The sequence below is a fragment of the Herpailurus yagouaroundi genome, unplaced genomic scaffold, assembly GCF_014898765.1.
Source record: "Herpailurus yagouaroundi ecotype Mexico unplaced genomic scaffold, PumYag 250, whole genome shotgun sequence".
Classification (NCBI taxonomy): Eukaryota; Metazoa; Chordata; class Mammalia; order Carnivora; family Felidae; genus Herpailurus; species Herpailurus yagouaroundi.
The window spans coordinates 18,829,711-18,847,190 of record NW_024412467.1 but is presented as its reverse complement, the minus strand read 5'-3'; the positions used below and the strand labels follow the sequence as shown (position 1 = coordinate 18,847,190).

The 17,480-nt window shown below is 39.9% G+C and overlaps 1 protein-coding gene across 3 annotated transcripts in view; it reads right to left on the bottom strand.

The window, feature by feature from the left end:
- SSR1 (signal sequence receptor subunit 1) overlaps nucleotides 1-14,779 on the bottom strand; it is a 41,144-nt gene extending 26,365 nt beyond the window's left edge. The window contains exons 1-7 of one of the 3 annotated variants that reach the window (XM_040460593.1): nucleotides 14,604-14,779; nucleotides 11,503-11,615; nucleotides 7,418-7,505; nucleotides 5,871-6,133; nucleotides 4,125-4,201; nucleotides 3,270-3,348; nucleotides 197-290 (exon numbers count right to left, since the gene is read on the bottom strand). In XM_040460593.1, coding sequence (XP_040316527.1) covers nucleotides 197-290; nucleotides 3,270-3,348; nucleotides 4,125-4,201; nucleotides 5,871-6,133; nucleotides 7,418-7,505; nucleotides 11,503-11,615; nucleotides 14,604-14,682 — 793 coding nt within the window. In that variant the 5' untranslated portion in view covers nucleotides 14,683-14,779. The remainder of the gene's footprint in view (nucleotides 1-196; nucleotides 291-3,269; nucleotides 3,349-4,124; nucleotides 4,202-5,870; nucleotides 6,134-7,417; nucleotides 7,506-11,502; nucleotides 11,616-14,603) is intronic. The other 2 variants (XM_040460594.1, XM_040460595.1) reach the window with 2 other exon arrangements.
- Nucleotides 14,780-17,480: the final 2,701 nt, after the last annotated feature.

The following is a 17,480-nucleotide window of genomic DNA, read 5'->3' as shown; positions in this document are numbered from 1 at the left end:
GCATTCTAAATTAAAGCATAAAAATACTACTCAGAAAAAAAATTTTTAAGTGTTTACTAATCATACTAGATTCTATACAAGCAATGGAAAAGATGAGTGTTAAGTAGAACTGACCAAGTGTTTTTAAATCTAAAATACTTAATTTGACTTCCATTTAAGAGAAAAAATTTCCAGCCACATTTATAAGAGTACTTACTGATCTGATTCAAAGTTTCCTGAGGAATCCAACTCATGTCAACATCATTCTGACTTGATGTACCCATTTCTACCTTCTGTATGGGTCTCTTGCGCTAAAAAAGCATAAAAACATCATTTTAAAGAAGTTCTATTATGTTGTTCACAGTAATTTTAAAAAGACCTATTAAGTTACCTAATTTATATATCTTAAACAAATAGTTTTAAAAACATACCCTTACTTAAGTATTTTATTAATTAAAAGAGAAAAGTCATGTCTAACACTAATTATAAAGAATAAACAATAGGGGGGGGGGGCTTGGGTGGCTCAATGGGTTAAGTGTTTGACTTCGGCTCAGGTCACAATCGCAGTTTGTGAGTTCAAACCCTGCACAGGGCTCTCTGCTGTCAGCACAGAGCCCTCTTCAGATCCTGTCTCCCTCTCACTCTGCCCCTCCTCCGCCCATGTGTGTGTGTACACTCTCTCAAAAATAAATAAAACATTAAAAAAAAAAAAGAATAAATTATAAGTAATAAATCTTTGCAACAGTTATTTGTTTTCAGGTTTTAAAGACCTTTTCCTCTGCTATAAAGCTTCATATGTTGTTATACAACTGGTGGACCAAGCAAGAACTTCTATTTATACAATTTTTCTTTCTCTTTGGGAAACGAACTTTAAAGAATAAGTTTTCTACATCAAACAAAATTCAAGATAATTACTAAAACATTCAATGTAGGCAGGCAGATTGCTGCATTGTTACCTACACACACTTTTTAAACAGACGGCACAGGTAAAACAAAACAAGAACATAAAATCTCATTTAAGCCAACAACAACCTCAAACTTTGTCCCTGGAGTACTTGCAGCAAAACTGTTTGGAAGAAAGTGATTCAATTCCTTCTTTAGTCTTGCTCTCAAAACAAACAAAAAAACCTAGCCATTTACATAAGAGTATTAGTTATACAGTCCAGAAACCAGACTATACACACAGAAAGGTAACTAAAAAATGGCTTCATCCAAATAAAAAAAAAAAATTAAAGATGCCATTATACCTAATACACAAATTTATAGCAAAAATGCTATCATGAAAACGTGGGAAAGAAAGTTATGGAAATTAACACTTGAGCACTAAGTATTTCTCTTTAAAACAAAAACAAAAACTTTTTTTTAACATTTATTCATTTTTGAGAGACAGAGAGACAGGGTGTGGGCAGAGGAGGGCAGAGAGAGAGAGGGAGACAGAATCTGAAGCAGGCTCCAGGCTGAGCTGTCAGCACACAGCCCAGCGTGAGCTGTGCTCTCGTGAACCGTGAGATCATGACCTGAGCTGAAGTCAGGTGCTTAACTGACTGAGCCACCCAGGGGCCCCATCTCTTTTTTTTTAAGTTTATTTATTTGAGAGAGCGAGAGCTCACAGGAGGGGCAGAGAGAGAGGGAGAGAGAGAAAATCCCAAGCAGGTTCTACATGGCCAACATGGAGCTCAACGTGGAGCTCAAACTCTTAAAACCACGAGATCATGACCTGAGCTGAAATCAAGAGTCAGACGCTTAACCGACAAGCTACCCAGGTGCCCTGTGTATTTCTCTTCTATTTTTTATCCTAAATGTTTGTTTTGGGGGGGAGGGGGGAAGAGGCAGATAGAGGAGGAGACAGAGATTCCAAAGCAGGCACCGCGTCCGACACAGTACCCACAACCATGAGATCATGACCTGAGCCAAGCTTAACCAAATGAGTCACCCAGGTGCCCTCCAAGTATTTTTTATTTTTTTTATTATTTTTAAAATAAAGAACATTTTATTTTTTTCAAGTTTATTCACTAAGAGAGAAAACGTGTGTGTCGGAGTGTACAAGTAGGGGAGGGACAGAGAGAAGAAGAGACAAAACCCCAAGCAGGCTCTGTGCCATCAGCTCAGATGCTTGATGTGGGGTTCGAACTCATGAACCGTGAGATTGTCACCTGAGCCGAGATCAAGTTGGTCGCTTAACCGACTGCATCACCCAGGCGCCCCAGTATTTCTTTTAAAGAGCAAGTACTTACTTTCTCTGACACAAATCGTGTTATACTTTCCATTGAGAGCAATAATATGGGTTGCTCTGGTTTTTTGCAGGGAGGACAGGGAGCTAAAGATACAGTGATGGAATTAGCTACTGTATCCAGAGAAAGAGAAACCAAGATTATAGCAGGCGCTTCAGTGTTGCCACTTTAGTACCTTAACAAGAAAGCAGAAGCTAGACAGAATACAGCCAATTTCATTCTTCCTTTTTCAAATGAAAAGACTTAGGTAATTGCTATCCTTACAGTTAAGAGTATTAAAGCAAATCTAAAATCTGTGTTGCTCACAAGTAACAAATCCATGAAAAAGCATAGTAAACAGAACAATGAAATCTTACTGAGTTTAAAGAATAAAATTCTAGCACGATTTAGAATTACAATAAGAAGGTAAAGATCATTCTGGAGGGTGTAGCCAAAGATGCTAATTGTATGTATATGAAAGTCTAAACAAATCAGTCACATATACAAGGTCTCATCTTCAGTTTTTTTTTTTTTAATGTTTATTTTGAGACGGAAAAAGAGAGAGGGCACATGTGAGCAGGGGAGGGACAGAAAGGGAGACAGAGAGAATTCCGAGCAGGCTCTGCCAGTGCAGAGCCAGACATGGGGCTCAATCTCACGAAGAACCATGAGATGGTAACCTGAGCCAAAATCAAGAGTCGGACACTTAAATGAGCCACCCAGGTGCCCCAGTTTTATTTTAAAAAGGTACAACAGGGATGCCTGGGTGGTTCAGTTGGTTAAGCACCTGACTCTTGATCTCAGCTCAGGTCATAGTTTTTGAGTTCGAGCCCCACATCGGGCTCTGTGCTGACAGTGCAGAGCCTGCCTGGGATTCTCTCTCTCCTGTCGTCTCTTGGCCCCTCCCCCACTCATGCTTGCTCTCAAAAAATAAACAATAAAAAAAATTTTTTTTAAGGTGCAACAAACCTGTAAATACACAAACTTAGAATGATAGCAAGAAGCCACAAATAACTAGAATATGCTCAGTATATAACAACTTTTGATGTATGACTGTAAGAGTCATTCATCTAGAATTACCTTTCTAGATTCTAGGAGTTGATGAAGGCCAACAACCACCAACAGCCCAAGACCAGCAAGGAACATATACATAAAGATTCTGATATAAAAGGAGAAAAAACAAACTGGCTTTAATTCATAAGAAACACAACTAATTAAAACTAGAATTCTGCTTTACCTCAAACAATAGCACAACTAATTACAGTTGTAATTCTAACACAATATAAGTTTTCCAAATAACTTATGGGGCAAAGGAAGAAAATATTTTATATTCAATTTATATCTAGGTAGTAAGTTCCACAAATTTACTTTTATCTTTAAGAACAATTAGTCAAAAAAAAAAAACCAAGTATCTGATCTAAAATAAATAAAATTACTTTATTATTTGTCATACTCAAGCTCAGTTAGTTAAAATAATTATATTAGCTTTTGTCTCCCTCAAATATTATTTTGCATAATTTGATTTAAAAATTGCTTTTGCTCAATTACATATATGTATATGGTATAAATCACTCATCATTGTTCATGAAGAACACAGTTTCCAAGATAATAACATCTTCTAATTTATATTTTTAATAGCAATTTAAGAGGTATGTAACTTAGATGAGGCTGGTGATCAGCTTATGAGCATGGGGTAGAAAAGAATTTAGGAGAGGGGATGTTCAGAAAGCCAGCTATCTTTTTTAAAACAGTTTTTTTTTTATCAGTTTCAACCATCCTTCCTCTCTGTTAATAGTTATAAGAACCATCTAAGATATAGATTTCACAAAATTTATAGGTCCATTTTCGCTATTAAAACAAATGTTGACAGGAGCAAGCTTTCCAGGCCTGACATGTGAGATCAAGATCTACCTACACATTGCAACTTTCACTTACGTTTCTCCATCTAATCCATCCTCTCTTTCAATAATCGTAACTGTTTGATTGAAGACAGCATCTTGGAATACATTGCCCTATTAATAAATCACAAAAATGTGAAATTCATTGAAAAAATAAAAGGTTGTACAATTTCTTAGAAGAATCCCCAACAGATAAAGAAACAGCTTTCTCATCACTTAGCTCAATGTCAGAGACTCAACATTGTATTACTTTCTTCTACAAAATAAAAAACCTTGCTAAAGTTGTCCTCCACTTTCATGAGGGCAGAGAAGGGGAAAGGTGTGAGAAAACAGGGAAGTAAAGTAAAAAGGAGACAAATGTGCAGAAAGAAAAAAAAACCCCACAGAACACCCATTAACTAGAAGCCATAACTTCTGTTGTACAGAATCCTCCAAAGGGAACAGCATGAAAATGTAGAGTAGCGGATTTTAAGAACTAGATTTGAACAGAAGTCAAATCCATGCTCTAAATTCACAATGAACTGGAAATCAATTTATAATAAACATGATCTGCAGTATCAAAGCATGTTTATGTTGTGGTCTTGGAATAATTTTGTCAGTTTCACACTTCAGTTTTCAAATTCATCATAGTCACTGGGACAATACTTAGATGTTTTCAGCATTTGATGCTTCACAACAAGGCATTACTTTCTCAAAACTGTCACTTATTGCTAAACTGTAATTATTGAAGTTTTACTTCAAGATCTTTCCATCCACATTGCTCCAATGACAATTCCAGCAATCAGAATACATTGAGGATACAAACTAACATTCAAACTGGAACTGAAACTATGTACATGTGTGCTCAAAACAAGACAAAATATATAATTATTCAAACTGTTTAACTATGAAGTTGAGGAAGCTTAATACATTATTTTGAAGGATGAAAAACCCTTCCCATTAAGTAATTTAAAGAAAAACAGAAAACTTAATGGCAGCATGAGAAATTGATCTCAGACATGAGTGAACATGTTGACACTATGCGATGAAAAGGTTGAGTAAGCTTCCAGGAGAGGATGAAATTTCCCACTTTGAAAACTTTGAGAAGGGAATGGTTTAGATGTGCTCTCATCTAAAGGACATAATAGTTGGCACCTAGAAGTCAACTCTCAGCAGTAAAATTCTAGTGGCCTTCTCTCATTAATTCTTTGGATATACAATGTGTATATTAAAAACCACAAAAAAGACAACAGAGCATATTAGACTATTTGGTTCTCATAAACCATAAACCTCACTGCTTTAACTATCCTAAAAATATTTGGTTATGTTTTTATCTATGAGGGTATAAAATGATGGAAAAACAGTTACAGAAAGACCTTCACTTACAAATAAAAGCAGTAAAATGGGCAAAATGCAAGCAATAAAAGGAAGTACAAAATAGATTTCTTAACACATATTAACATCTGAATACGAAGCAGACTCCACTGTGTGGCTTACTGCTCCTTTTCCTTTTAACATCTAGGTCAAGTCACATCCACTTTCATACTACAGCACTTTACACCCATCCCTCACTATGTATCATTTATAAATGCTGTGATATCACCTGTTTACATCCATCTGCCTCCACTGGATTCTAGACTTGAAGACAAACATGTGTAATTTATTTTTGCCTCCCTCTTGCCCATCACAGTTCCAACTACAAAACAGGCACTTAGATGAATAAGAGTATTCATTAAACAATGTCAACTGTCCTCCTCCATCTCTAACTTAAAAAAAAAAAAAAAAAAGGTTTAGAAGGCCTTACGTTCAGATCTTTGTAGTTTAGATTGATGACTAGACCAAAGGGTCGTCCACCCATGGGCTCTGCAGGAATGAAGGAGTACTCAAAAGTCGCCTGTCTCTGGGGCGGTACTACAGTGTTCAGAGGAAGAGCTGTGAAATTCTGGATATAAAACTGGTAGTCCTGAGGATAACGGAACGAGGCATCTAAAGACTCAACGATAAAATCTTCTGTACCCTTGTTTGTAAAGCCTACTAGGAATTTCACAATGTTATTTGCTGGAAAATCTAAGAAACAAAAAAAGAAACCAGAAGATTAGAAAACATTCAAAGGACACGAAGAGACATTATAAGGATCTGGGCACCCTCTCCTACACGTGGACCTGGTTTCAGAATCTTTTTTAGTAGCTCACTCCAGCCCCCTACTAACTAGTAACAGATTACAGTTGATGTATAAACTGCAACCCTTGTCTGTGCTCCAGCGTTCCAACTTAAGAACTGAATGGAGTATCTCAATGTCAGACTACATCACTTGCACATCATGTGGTCTAAGAAAGAGATGTGTACTTTTAGCAGTTAAGATTATGCTGCCGTGTGACTATCTGTCTTGAAATCACCTTCAACTCAGTACCTATTATCTGTGCAAATAACAGAAGAATGACAGAAAGACAGGCCTAAGAGATTCACCTGAAAATTGTAGTATCTGTTAAAATACTGAGAAAAAAACAAATACGAACCAGGTAACCCATATCCACTTTGAGCAATCACTCAAAACACAAATTTGAAGGTGAGACCCCAAGAGACAGCTACAAAAAGAGGAGAAGGGGGGAATCTCTTATTCATATCATACCTATTGGAGGCATAAAATTGGAATGTAGGTGAAAATAAAACAAAACTTGAGAAGACCAAGATAATTAATAATTTCAAAAAAGAAGTCTTCAATGATTACATTGTGGTCTACAGAGCTGAGTTTCACCCAGTTTAGCAGAGGCTTTGGGACAGACAAATCTGGGTCTGTCTTCACAATCTACTTACCAGCTGAGTCATCCTGGACAAGTTCCTCACGTCTCTAGACTCTCTACTGAACAGTAGGAACTATCCTCATATGGATTAAATAATACACACAAAGTACTGAGAACAGTGTCTGCCATATAGCCCTCAATAAACCTAAGACATTATATGTATTTTCTTTTACTGAAACCTAGGCTCTAATCAAGGCCTAATAGTACAGATTTAATATTTCACTAATATTTACACTCAAGATATGAGTTAGTTTACTGTGGCAGTTTGAAAAAAGTTTTAAAACTGTAGCTTTCAAAAGGACATTTAACTTCTAGTTAAAATGGATAGTATTTATTTTCCCCCTTAGTTTAAATGCCAAGAATACTACCTTACAGATATGGCTATTCACACATATAGGAAAACTTGTTTGGAAATATGTATTTACATACTTATTTGTAATCTAAGAGAGGAAAATAATAAAGATCTTAAGCATCTCTGCTTCCCAAATAAAGTGAGCTTGTCATCTGAAAAATTCCTATGTCTGAATTAAAACTAACATTTCTCTATTACCTTCTCCTTTCACAAACAAGATTGTTGTATCTGCACTTGGTGAAGCTTCAGGTTCGCCAGATACATCTTCTTCTTCTTTATCTTCAGCCTAAGAAAAACAACATTAAAAAGTAATTATGGGGTAAAAATACATCATTAAAAAATTAAATAATGACTTTAAAAAAATGACTTCACTAGATTTAGCACAAAAGACTGCTTCTCTGAGGCTTTCTTGGGATTAGTAGTGAATGAATTTCAGTGTATCTCATCAGTTAAAATAAAATTTACATCTCAAAAAGTAAAGTGCATATCAATCCCCTGGAGATTTTATGCAGATCTGATATAACTCTAGGGAAAGCTGGAAATTCAGTATTTCTTTTTTTCTTCCCCCCCAAATTTTTTTACATTTATTTATTTTTCAGAGACAGAGCATAAGCAGGGGAGGGGCAGAGAGAGGAAGACACAGAAACAGAAGCAAGCTCCAGGCTCAGAGCTGTCAGCACAGCTTGTAGGGCTTGAGCTCACAAACTGCGAGATCATGACCTGAGCCAAAGTCATACTCTTAACTGACTGAGCCACCCAGGTGCCCCGGAAATTCTGTATTTCTAAAAGCACGCAGGAAATGCCAAGGCTTCACGTACTCAAACCACACTTCAAGCTTCAAGGTTCTAAAGCATGGGTTGGTAAACTTTGTAAAGTTTGAAAAAAGCTTAAAATGTGTCTGTCAAAGGAACATTTTACATTCTAGTTAAAACAAATAGTATTCATTTTCCCCCTTAATTTAAATACCAGGAATACTACCTTATAGGAAAAAGTCTCCAACTTAGTCTTCCCCAGCTACCTGCCCCATCCTCCCACAACATGGGTGGAGGAAACAATACTCTGAAAGTGGCACCAACCCATGGACCCAGATATCAAGTATTTTTGGCTTTGAGAACCATGAGGTCCCTCGGGCAACTACTCAACTCTGAGGCTGCAGCATAAACGCAGCCACAGACAATTATGTAAAAGAATAAAGACCACTAGACTTGGCCTGTAGCCCTTTTGTCAGACTTCTGTTCTCGAGCACCTTGTCCTCACCCTTGGAGTGATTTCTATCCTGATTAAGAGAACAATTTTCCTCTGAGAAGACATCACACAACTTGGTAAAAATGGTAAAGAAAAGAAAAGAAAGGAAAAGGGAAAAGAAAAGAAAAGGAAAGGAAAGGAAAGGAAAAGAAGGATTATATTGGGATGATGGAAATGTCCTAAAAGTCAGAACTGCTCACCTTAGTATTTACTAAAGATCACTGAATTGCATGTTTAAAAGAGACTACCATGATATGTAAATTAGGTCTCAACAAAGGTGATAGAAAATATGAACTAATTTTAATTTACAATTTTAACCTCAGTGCAGTCCTCTCCAAGCATCAATGAGAATTACAAAGATATTCATATTTGAAATATTCAGGCCCTTAATAAATTGAGATGCTTAAGGGTACCACTGTTTACTGGCATTTTGCCTTCCATTTATGTAAAACACTCTCTCCCCCAATAGACAGACGTCAAGGGCAAAGACTGTCTTACACTTTAAAAAAAAATTCTCCACAGCCAGCTAGTACTCAAGAGAAGGCACTCAAAAATTTGTTTGATGACTATGCAATTGTATAATGTTATATTTTAAGTATCCTTAATGATACCACTAATTTAGTAAGAGTTAGTGAATTTCCACCTTTGAGAAAAGAGACCAGAGACAAGAAGGCAGGAACCCTAAAACTGTATTAAGGAGGAAAGGGTATGCTAGAGAAAGGACAAATCACCCTGAAGGTATGATTTAATGGGTTGTGGGATAAAAAGAAATGGAAGTAATAAGGCAAGAGCTTGAATCACTGAGCCATATCAAAACAGTAAATAATTTATGGAGCTAAGCTGAATTCCATTTTGGACATATAAAATCTGAGGTACTAAGGGGCGCATTGGCGGCTAGTTGATTGGGCTTCCGACTTCGGCTCAGGTCACAATTTCACGGTTTGTGGGTTGGAGCCCTGCATTGGGCTCTGTACTATCAGCTCAGAGCCTGGAGCCGGCTTCAGATTCTGTGTCTCCCTCTCTCTGCCCCTACCCTTGCTCACACTCTGTCTCTCTCTCTCTCTCTCTCTCTCTCAAAAATAAATAAATAAATATTTTAAAAAATAAATAAATAAAATTTGAGGTACTAATGGAATATCCAGATGGTGCTAACTGGCAAAGAGCTGGAAATAAAGGTATGGAGTTCAGTAAGGTAAGTGGTTAGAGACAAGGTCTGAAGGTTGTCAGTTAAAGATGGTGTTGGTTGAAACCACAGGGTTTTTTTTTAATGTTTATTTATTTATTTTTGAGAGTGCACGCACAAGTGGGGAGGGACAGAGAGACAGGGAGGCAGAATGCGAAACAGGCTCTAGGGTCCAAGCTATCAGTGCAGAGCCCTACACAGGACTCGAACCCACAAACCATGAGATCATGACCTAGGCCGAAGTTGGACGCTCAACCAACTGAGCCACCCAGGAGCCCTGAAACCACAGGTTTCATTAACATTATGGGGATAAGCAGGGGAGAGAAGATAGTGGAAAGACCAAGCAGCAGAAGAGGGGCAGAGGAAACTAAAGGGGGAGGGTACCACAGAAGCCAACATGAAGGGACTGAAGAAAGGGATACTCTACTCTGCAAATGCTAAGAGTTTGAACAGGAAAACAATGAAAAACAGACGAGGAATTTCACAATTAGGTCAGTAGTGACTTAGCAATAACAGTTTTACTAGATACATAGTAAAACTATACATTTACTCTTTCAAGAAATGTGCTGGTAAAGATAAAATGTGTAGCAACTTAAAGTAGAGAATACAAAGTGGAGTACGTAAGTACTGTATATGCATATACAGTTTGAAAGAATCAAGTCACTAAGAAGGATCAACATTTGAAATTACAGAATAATACAAAATCCCACAGGACGACAGGGGGACAAGAACACAGGTGGTAGGGCTAGCCTTAGAAGACAGTAAAGACAACTAATTTTTAAGGAAAATGTAGAAAGAATGAGTGAGTAACATATTTAGAAGTAGAAAATTTGACAGCGTTTGCACCTGATAGCCTTCGCTTTCTGACACTGAAGGCAATGTGTTGCTAAGACTGTGAAGAGGACCAATTTTGGGGTTTAAAAGTAGTAAAGAAACGGGGCGCCTGGGTGGCGCAGTCGGTTAAGCGTCCGACTTCAACCAGGTCACGATCTCACGGTCCGTGAGTTTGAGCCCCGCGTCGGGCTCTGGGCTGATGGCTCAGAGCCTGGAGCCTGTTTCCTATTCTGTGTCTCCCTCTCTCTCTGCCCCTCGCCCGTTCATGCTCTGTCTCTCTCTGTCCCAAAAATAAATAAACGTTAAAAGTAGTAAAGAAAAAATGTGTAGGATAAATTATAGTAGTCCAAGAGAGGAAATGAAATTAGCTAGAAGCATGCAGCAATAATCTTGATTTTAGCCTAACATTCTTACTGTCATACTATAATTTTAGAATAAGTCTCAGAACTAGAGGACTTTCAAGACATCTTATCTAAACCCCTTCCTCTTCACAGGACACATTTTATATACTGTTTACTGCCTGCTCCTCACTTCCTGCCAGCAAAATACACACATACCACCCCAAAAACAGAAACTCCACGATAGCAGAGAAAATATCTGGCCTATCCTCACACCAAGAACAGTGCCTAGCACATAGTAGGGACTCAGTAAATAGTTGCTTACTGAATGAAGGAAAGAAGAGGCAAATGAAATCCAGAGAGAAAAGCTACTCAAGGTCAAAAAGCTAAGTAGATGCATCCCAAATCTATCAACACTGGTCCAGTGCTATTCCCACTATACTATTACCCTCATAGACTCACAATCATATGATCTTTAATTGTTCTTTGTTTCATGTCTCCTTCCTTGTGCAAGAAAATATTTATAATCCATCCTCAATGACTGGCCCCATTCTCCCAACTTCAATCCACTTTGATCACATTTAGAAGCCTCTAAAAGCAAGAATGTTAATATCAAATTTGTCTATAAAAGGATAAATTCTAGAAATGACATATACATGAGTTACATTGCATAGAACACTAACCAAATCTGTGGGTTCATCTTCTTCCACCTCTGCTTCATCATCTTCATCTTCAATTATTGAATCTTCTACCGTTTCTTCATCTTCTGTAAGATCTTGAGCCTCAGCTAATGAGCCTAACAATAAAATACAAAACAAACAGTTAACCTTTACCCCTGGCAAACCAATGTTTTTTAATCCCAGGTATAGGCAACACACTTTCCCCCTTGGAGTAACTCAATCTCTCAGTTCACTTGAATGATGACAAATTACAATGCATCTAGATGATTCATGATTTTATCTTATTGACTGTCTTACCAACTATGTGTTAATTTTAATGGGAAATGCTGTTTAATTTTAAAAAGCATCTAATTGTTAGGAAAATGAAGGTGAAACTAAAGATGGCTGGAGGCTCAAATAAAAAACTTGAAGCAAGTTTGTTTTAAAGAAGCTCCAGGGGGCGCCTGGGTGGCGCAGTCGGTGGAGCGTCCGACTTCAGCCAGGTCACGATCTCACAGTCCGTGAGTTCGAGCCCCGCGTCAGGCTCTGGGCTGATGGCTCGGAGCCTGGAGCCTGTTTCCGATTCTGTGTCTCCCTCTCTCTCTGCCCCTCCCCCGTTCATGCTCTGTCTCTCTCTGTCCCAAAAATAAATAAACGTTGAAAAAAAAAATTAAAATAAATAAATAAATAAATAAACGTTGAAAAAAAAAATTTTTTTTAAAGAAGCTCCAGGAGGCTGAGTGGCTCAGTCGGTTGAGCCTCTCTTGATTTCAGATCAGGTCAGGATCCCAGGGTCGTGGGATCAAGCCTGAGATTCCTTCTCCCTCTGATCCTCTCCCCCGCTAGTGCTCTCATAAATACATACGTACATACGTACGTACGTACGTACGTACATACAAAGATAAATGTAAAAAGCTCCAAAATTTAATCCCTGTCATTAACCATACAAACAAAAACCCTGCTCAGGTCTAAAGGAAAATAGCACTCTCAATAACTAGGCAAGAAACATTTGTTATTAAACTTGACTACAGTTCTAACTTTTAGAACTTGATAGCATGTAATTTCAAGGAACATACATTTGTATGGCACCCATGGTAAAAACTAGCTTGCATAAAATGCATATGATTTAATGAAAACTGCACTGATAACTTCAGGGCTCATAGCCCTGAAAGCATGCATTTATTTCTGCATATACCTTCAAACATGTTCAAGTACTTTTTATTTTCCCTACACTTAAAAATTACGCATAACTGTAAGGCCAAGAAACTATAATTTTATAGACAAAAGTTCTCTAAATAAGTCACATTCAATCTATCTCAGGCAAGACCTCAAAAAAGAATTCCCAAGTCCTAGTGATTCTTCCAACTTTCCTCAGAAAAAAAATGATGATGTGGCAGTTCAGTAGAGGGAAAAATGTGGGAAAGGAAGCATATGTAGATGCTGCAATACCCAAGAAAAACAGTACGTACTAAGGACTATGCATTTTAAGTTTTTTCCACTTCCTTTAGTTCTTACTGGTTAAGATTTATTTAAAATATTAAAGAACACTGATCCACACATTGCAAACACATTGTGAAAAATAGCTTCTACTGTTTGCTGAAGACTCAAATAGTGCATTCATAATTTACAAGTCATTTTCTAAAACCAGTAAGAAAAATACCTATGCTCACACAATTTTAAGCTGTACTTAAATTTCAAGACTTCTCAATATACATAATGAATTTGCACCCTACATTTCTGTAGATATTAATGTTAACCAGTAACAATCTTGTGCCTAAAAGTCTAGCCATTTTCAATTGGAAAAATGAAGATAAAACATCCTTTGAAAGACCATTCCTCACAAAAAAAATGCTTAAAGATATCCAGTTGGCTTTAGATACTGAATTGATGTTTTCTTAAAGATGAAAATGTTTTAAAATCTGAAAAAATACACCTAGATTCTAATCAAGTACAATCGTCTAATTTTCTTTAAAAAGCCAAGTGAGCACAGACCAGCAAGCCACTCATAAAGGAAAAGAATTTCTCTTTACACCCGCAAATGATTTCATGAACAGGTTTGGGTAATTCTCTCACTCGGTTTTCTATCCACTAAATAGAAGCCAGTCACCTCACTGTTCTTTGCAAAACCACTCATGGGTACCTGGCACTATCATTCATTTTGCCGCACAGCTTGCCTGAACTCACAGAATGAAAGGAATTCTAGTAATCTTGTAGTCAGACTGAATTTTACAGATTAGAAAACTTAAGTTCCTGATAGAACCAGGGCAAAAAGCCAACTTTCCACATCATTAATGTTCTGCTAAGTGATTTCCACACCAGGTTAACTGTTGGAAAGAATAAGCCGAAATAAACGTATCGTGTCGAATTAGATTCCCCACCCCCCACCCCCAAGAGCAAAAGCGCTGTTTCCCACAGAACAAAAAACAGTTAACAGAAAAACGATACATAGGAGAAGAAAACCGAGGGCTCAAGTAATAGGAATTCCTCGTTCGGCCTGGGAGTAAGGGGTGGACAATGAAGGCGAACATGTGGAGTTCTTCTGAAATGAAGACTCCTGGTAACACGGACGGACCGAGTGCTGATAAACAGGGAGATGGCCAGCAAAGAAGATGCTCTAAGAGTTTAGGTGTGTAGAGACCAAGGGTTTCAGCAAATGAATGGAGGGCTCCCAGCGTGGAAGCTAAAGACACGTCAGCCCAGAGCGGATGGGGGTGGAGCGGAGGCGGCCAGAAGAAATACAACGGGCTGCAGAGCGCGCTCGGGGTGCAGCTGTGCCCACTGCCCCTTCGCCTCCTTCCCCCAAGCCGAGGACCCACCAACTCCGGCCACAGCTGCAGGCGCGGGTCCCGGGCCAGAGAAGAAGCCCAAGGCTGCGGGCGGCCACCAAGCAAGGTCGCCCGGCACTGCCCCGCGCTCCGCACGCAAGAGGCGGAGGCCCCAGCGGGACTCAGCCCGCGCGCGCTGAGACCCCCTACTACCGGCCGGGGGTCGGGGAAGGGGTACGGAGAGGGTGGCGGGACGCACGCCGGACCCAGGAGCCGCTGCCGCCTCCAGCTTCAAACTTGCGGTCGGTGGCGTCTCGTCTCCTTCCCGGCCAAGACCCGCCACCTACTCCCTCGCCTCACCTCCAGGGCCGCCTCGGAGCAAGAGGGTGGCGGGAAACACAAGCAAGAGAAGCAGAAGCAGGCGGGAGAGGACTCTCATGGCGCGGCCGGTCCGGTAACCAGTCACCGCCCGCCAGTGCTCTCCGCGGCTCCGGCGGTAATGGCGTTACTCTTCATCCGGGCTCCGGCAGGGGGCGGGGCACGTATCACGCAAGGGCCCTCGCCACGCCCCCTCTTCTGGCCCAGGAACGCCGCCAACGTGGCTGCTTGGCTCGGAAAGGTGGGGAGCACGGGCAGCCCGAGGAGTCACGTGACGGGTTGCCGGCGGCCTCTGACGTTCCCGAGAAAGTCCGCTTCCCGCGTTAGACGCGCGCTGGCCACCAGTGGTTTGTTGCTCGCTCCACCCTGCTTGTCCGTTGGTCCCAATTAATTGCGTCGCAAGTAGTTACTTCGTTTGGGTGACGTTCCGCCTGGTGCCCAGCGCGCGATAGTCTTCGTATAATTTTAAATTACAGTGCTACAAGGAACATGAAGTGCCCGTATGTGGCACTGAAAAGCAGAAATATGTTCTGTAATATATAATTGTTAAAAAAAAACCAAAAAGCATTAAAATATACACTGAAAGATCTTGGACCCTATCTGCCCACAACCTCATCTATGGTTAAATAGTGACAGTTCTTAAATTCTTTTTTTTTTTTTTTGACCGTTCTTAAATTCTTACTTGACATTCCAGAATTATAAATCATCTACAACAGTGCCTGGCATATGGTAAACATTTGGTAAATATAAAATAGAGGCAGCAATGGCTGTTCAGTGTCCTTCAGTTTCCTCATCTAGTTGGGTTGTTACCAATAATCTGGTATTTCATGCAATTAAACAATGTGAATATGAAGTATTACTGGATTGAATCCGTGTGAGATATCCTATAGATGATGAAACAAATAAGTTAACCTTTATTGCCTGCTTATTATTTCCAATCACTATTTCCTAGAGCTGTGCTTTCATTATAATCTCAGTAATCTCTAAAAATCCCTATGACCTGGATATTATTCACTGAGAAGAAAACGGAGACACGGAAGGGTTAGTAATTTACCCAGAGTTTAAAGGCTGGTCAATGGCAGATGCAAGATTTGAACCTGGCAGGCTGAGTCCAGATTCCTGCTCCATGGCCTAGGACCTTCTGCTGTTCTGCTCCTGCATTGGCTCTGCTCAAGGCCTCTTTGCCCTGGGGCCCCTGTAAAAGCAGTTTGTGGCTGCTGTTGCCATTAATTCTGTCTACTAAAATCACAGACTGACTGTGCTGAGCTCAAGCAGCTCAGCCCCACTCCACTCCACCAGGCCACCAGTGCCACTGCCGCCACTGCTGTTACAAAGAAAATCACAGGCCCAAAATGGCATCATTTAGGCCAAAACACCAAATCTGGACTTGATATGCTACTTAATTGCGGTGTCAACTTCCCCCAGAAATAGAGTCATAACCAGTCAGTCACGAATTTTCTGATCAGCATCAATGAGGCATCTAGTCACATGGGCCCTTTTCTATCTCCCAAAAGAAGGTAAGGTAATCAACCTAATAAGACACCCTGTCCTTCCCCCCTAAGGCAGGTGACCAGGCCTGAAACAACCCTTTCTTTGCTTTTGCTAATAACTTCTGGCCCCACCCTCCTTCCTATAAAAACCTTCCCTTTAGTACAACTCCTTGGAGCTGCCCTCTACTTGCTAGGTGAAATGCTGCCCAATTCATGAGTCGCTTAAAAGAGCCAGTTAGATCTTCACATTTACTTGGTTCAATTTTGGTTTTTTAACATGGCTAAGGCACCTGGCAGAAGTGAGGCACTCCCTGAGAGGGCATTCTCCCACTCTGCTGCTGCCTCCATTTCTGTGCTCGGCTGCCAAAGCTGCCACTCTGCCAACGCCACCAAGGCCACTGTCAACACTTTGTGGCTGAACCTTGCGAGTACTCTACTGGCGCGGGAAGACTGTCCTTCCCAACCGTGAGGCAGCTTCTGTTCCCTGAGTTTCAAATCAGGCCTTTTCTGAGTTCCTGATGTGTGACAGGTTTCTGACAATCCTTCTATTTAACTTGCTGCTCTCTCCTCGTACCAGAATGAATCCAATGTGAGCCGTGTAAGGTATAGGCATTATGTACAGTACTCAAAATCACCTCTTGTCTCCTCACTGGACCAAGGATGTCTCACTGACTCTCATTTCCCTTCACAGGACTGATTTCCCATGGGGAGGATTCTCATTACAACTCAAACGAGATTCCTAGTAGGTCTGTCTCCAGTTCTCAGGACGTGTTTAGACAGTAGCCTGAACCGGTGAGGATAATCCAGTTCAGTCTTAAACTAGGACTGCTACACCAGGTATTAAATGATTACTAATTGATTTTATTTGGGACTGGAACTTCAGGCAGCCAGCTACCTAATACTCATCAGAGACAAAGTGTGCCTATCCTGGAAGTGACTTATATGCAAAATTTAGGAAAAATAAAAACATACAAACAGAAAACAAAGAAACCTATGTGACTGCCCAGTTGGTATTAAAATAAAAAGTAGTTGGGGTGCCTGAGTGGCTCAGTGTTGAGCATCCAACTCTTGGTTTCTGTTCAGGTTATGGTCTCACAGTTTGTGAGTTCCAGCCCCGCCTTGGACTCCAAGCTGAGGGTGCGGAGCCTGCTTGGAATTCTCTGTCTCCCTCTCTCTGCCCCTCCCCTGCGAGCTCTCTATATCTCTCAAAATAAATAAATAAACATCAAAAATAAAAAGTAGTTGCCTGTGGATCAGGGAAGTAAAATACTTACCCTGATCTTGGTGCTTACAAATCCTATGTTATGACCTACATTCTCCCAATAATAAGCAGATTTCCCATAGTGCCCACCCAGAGCTCTCCCCCTTA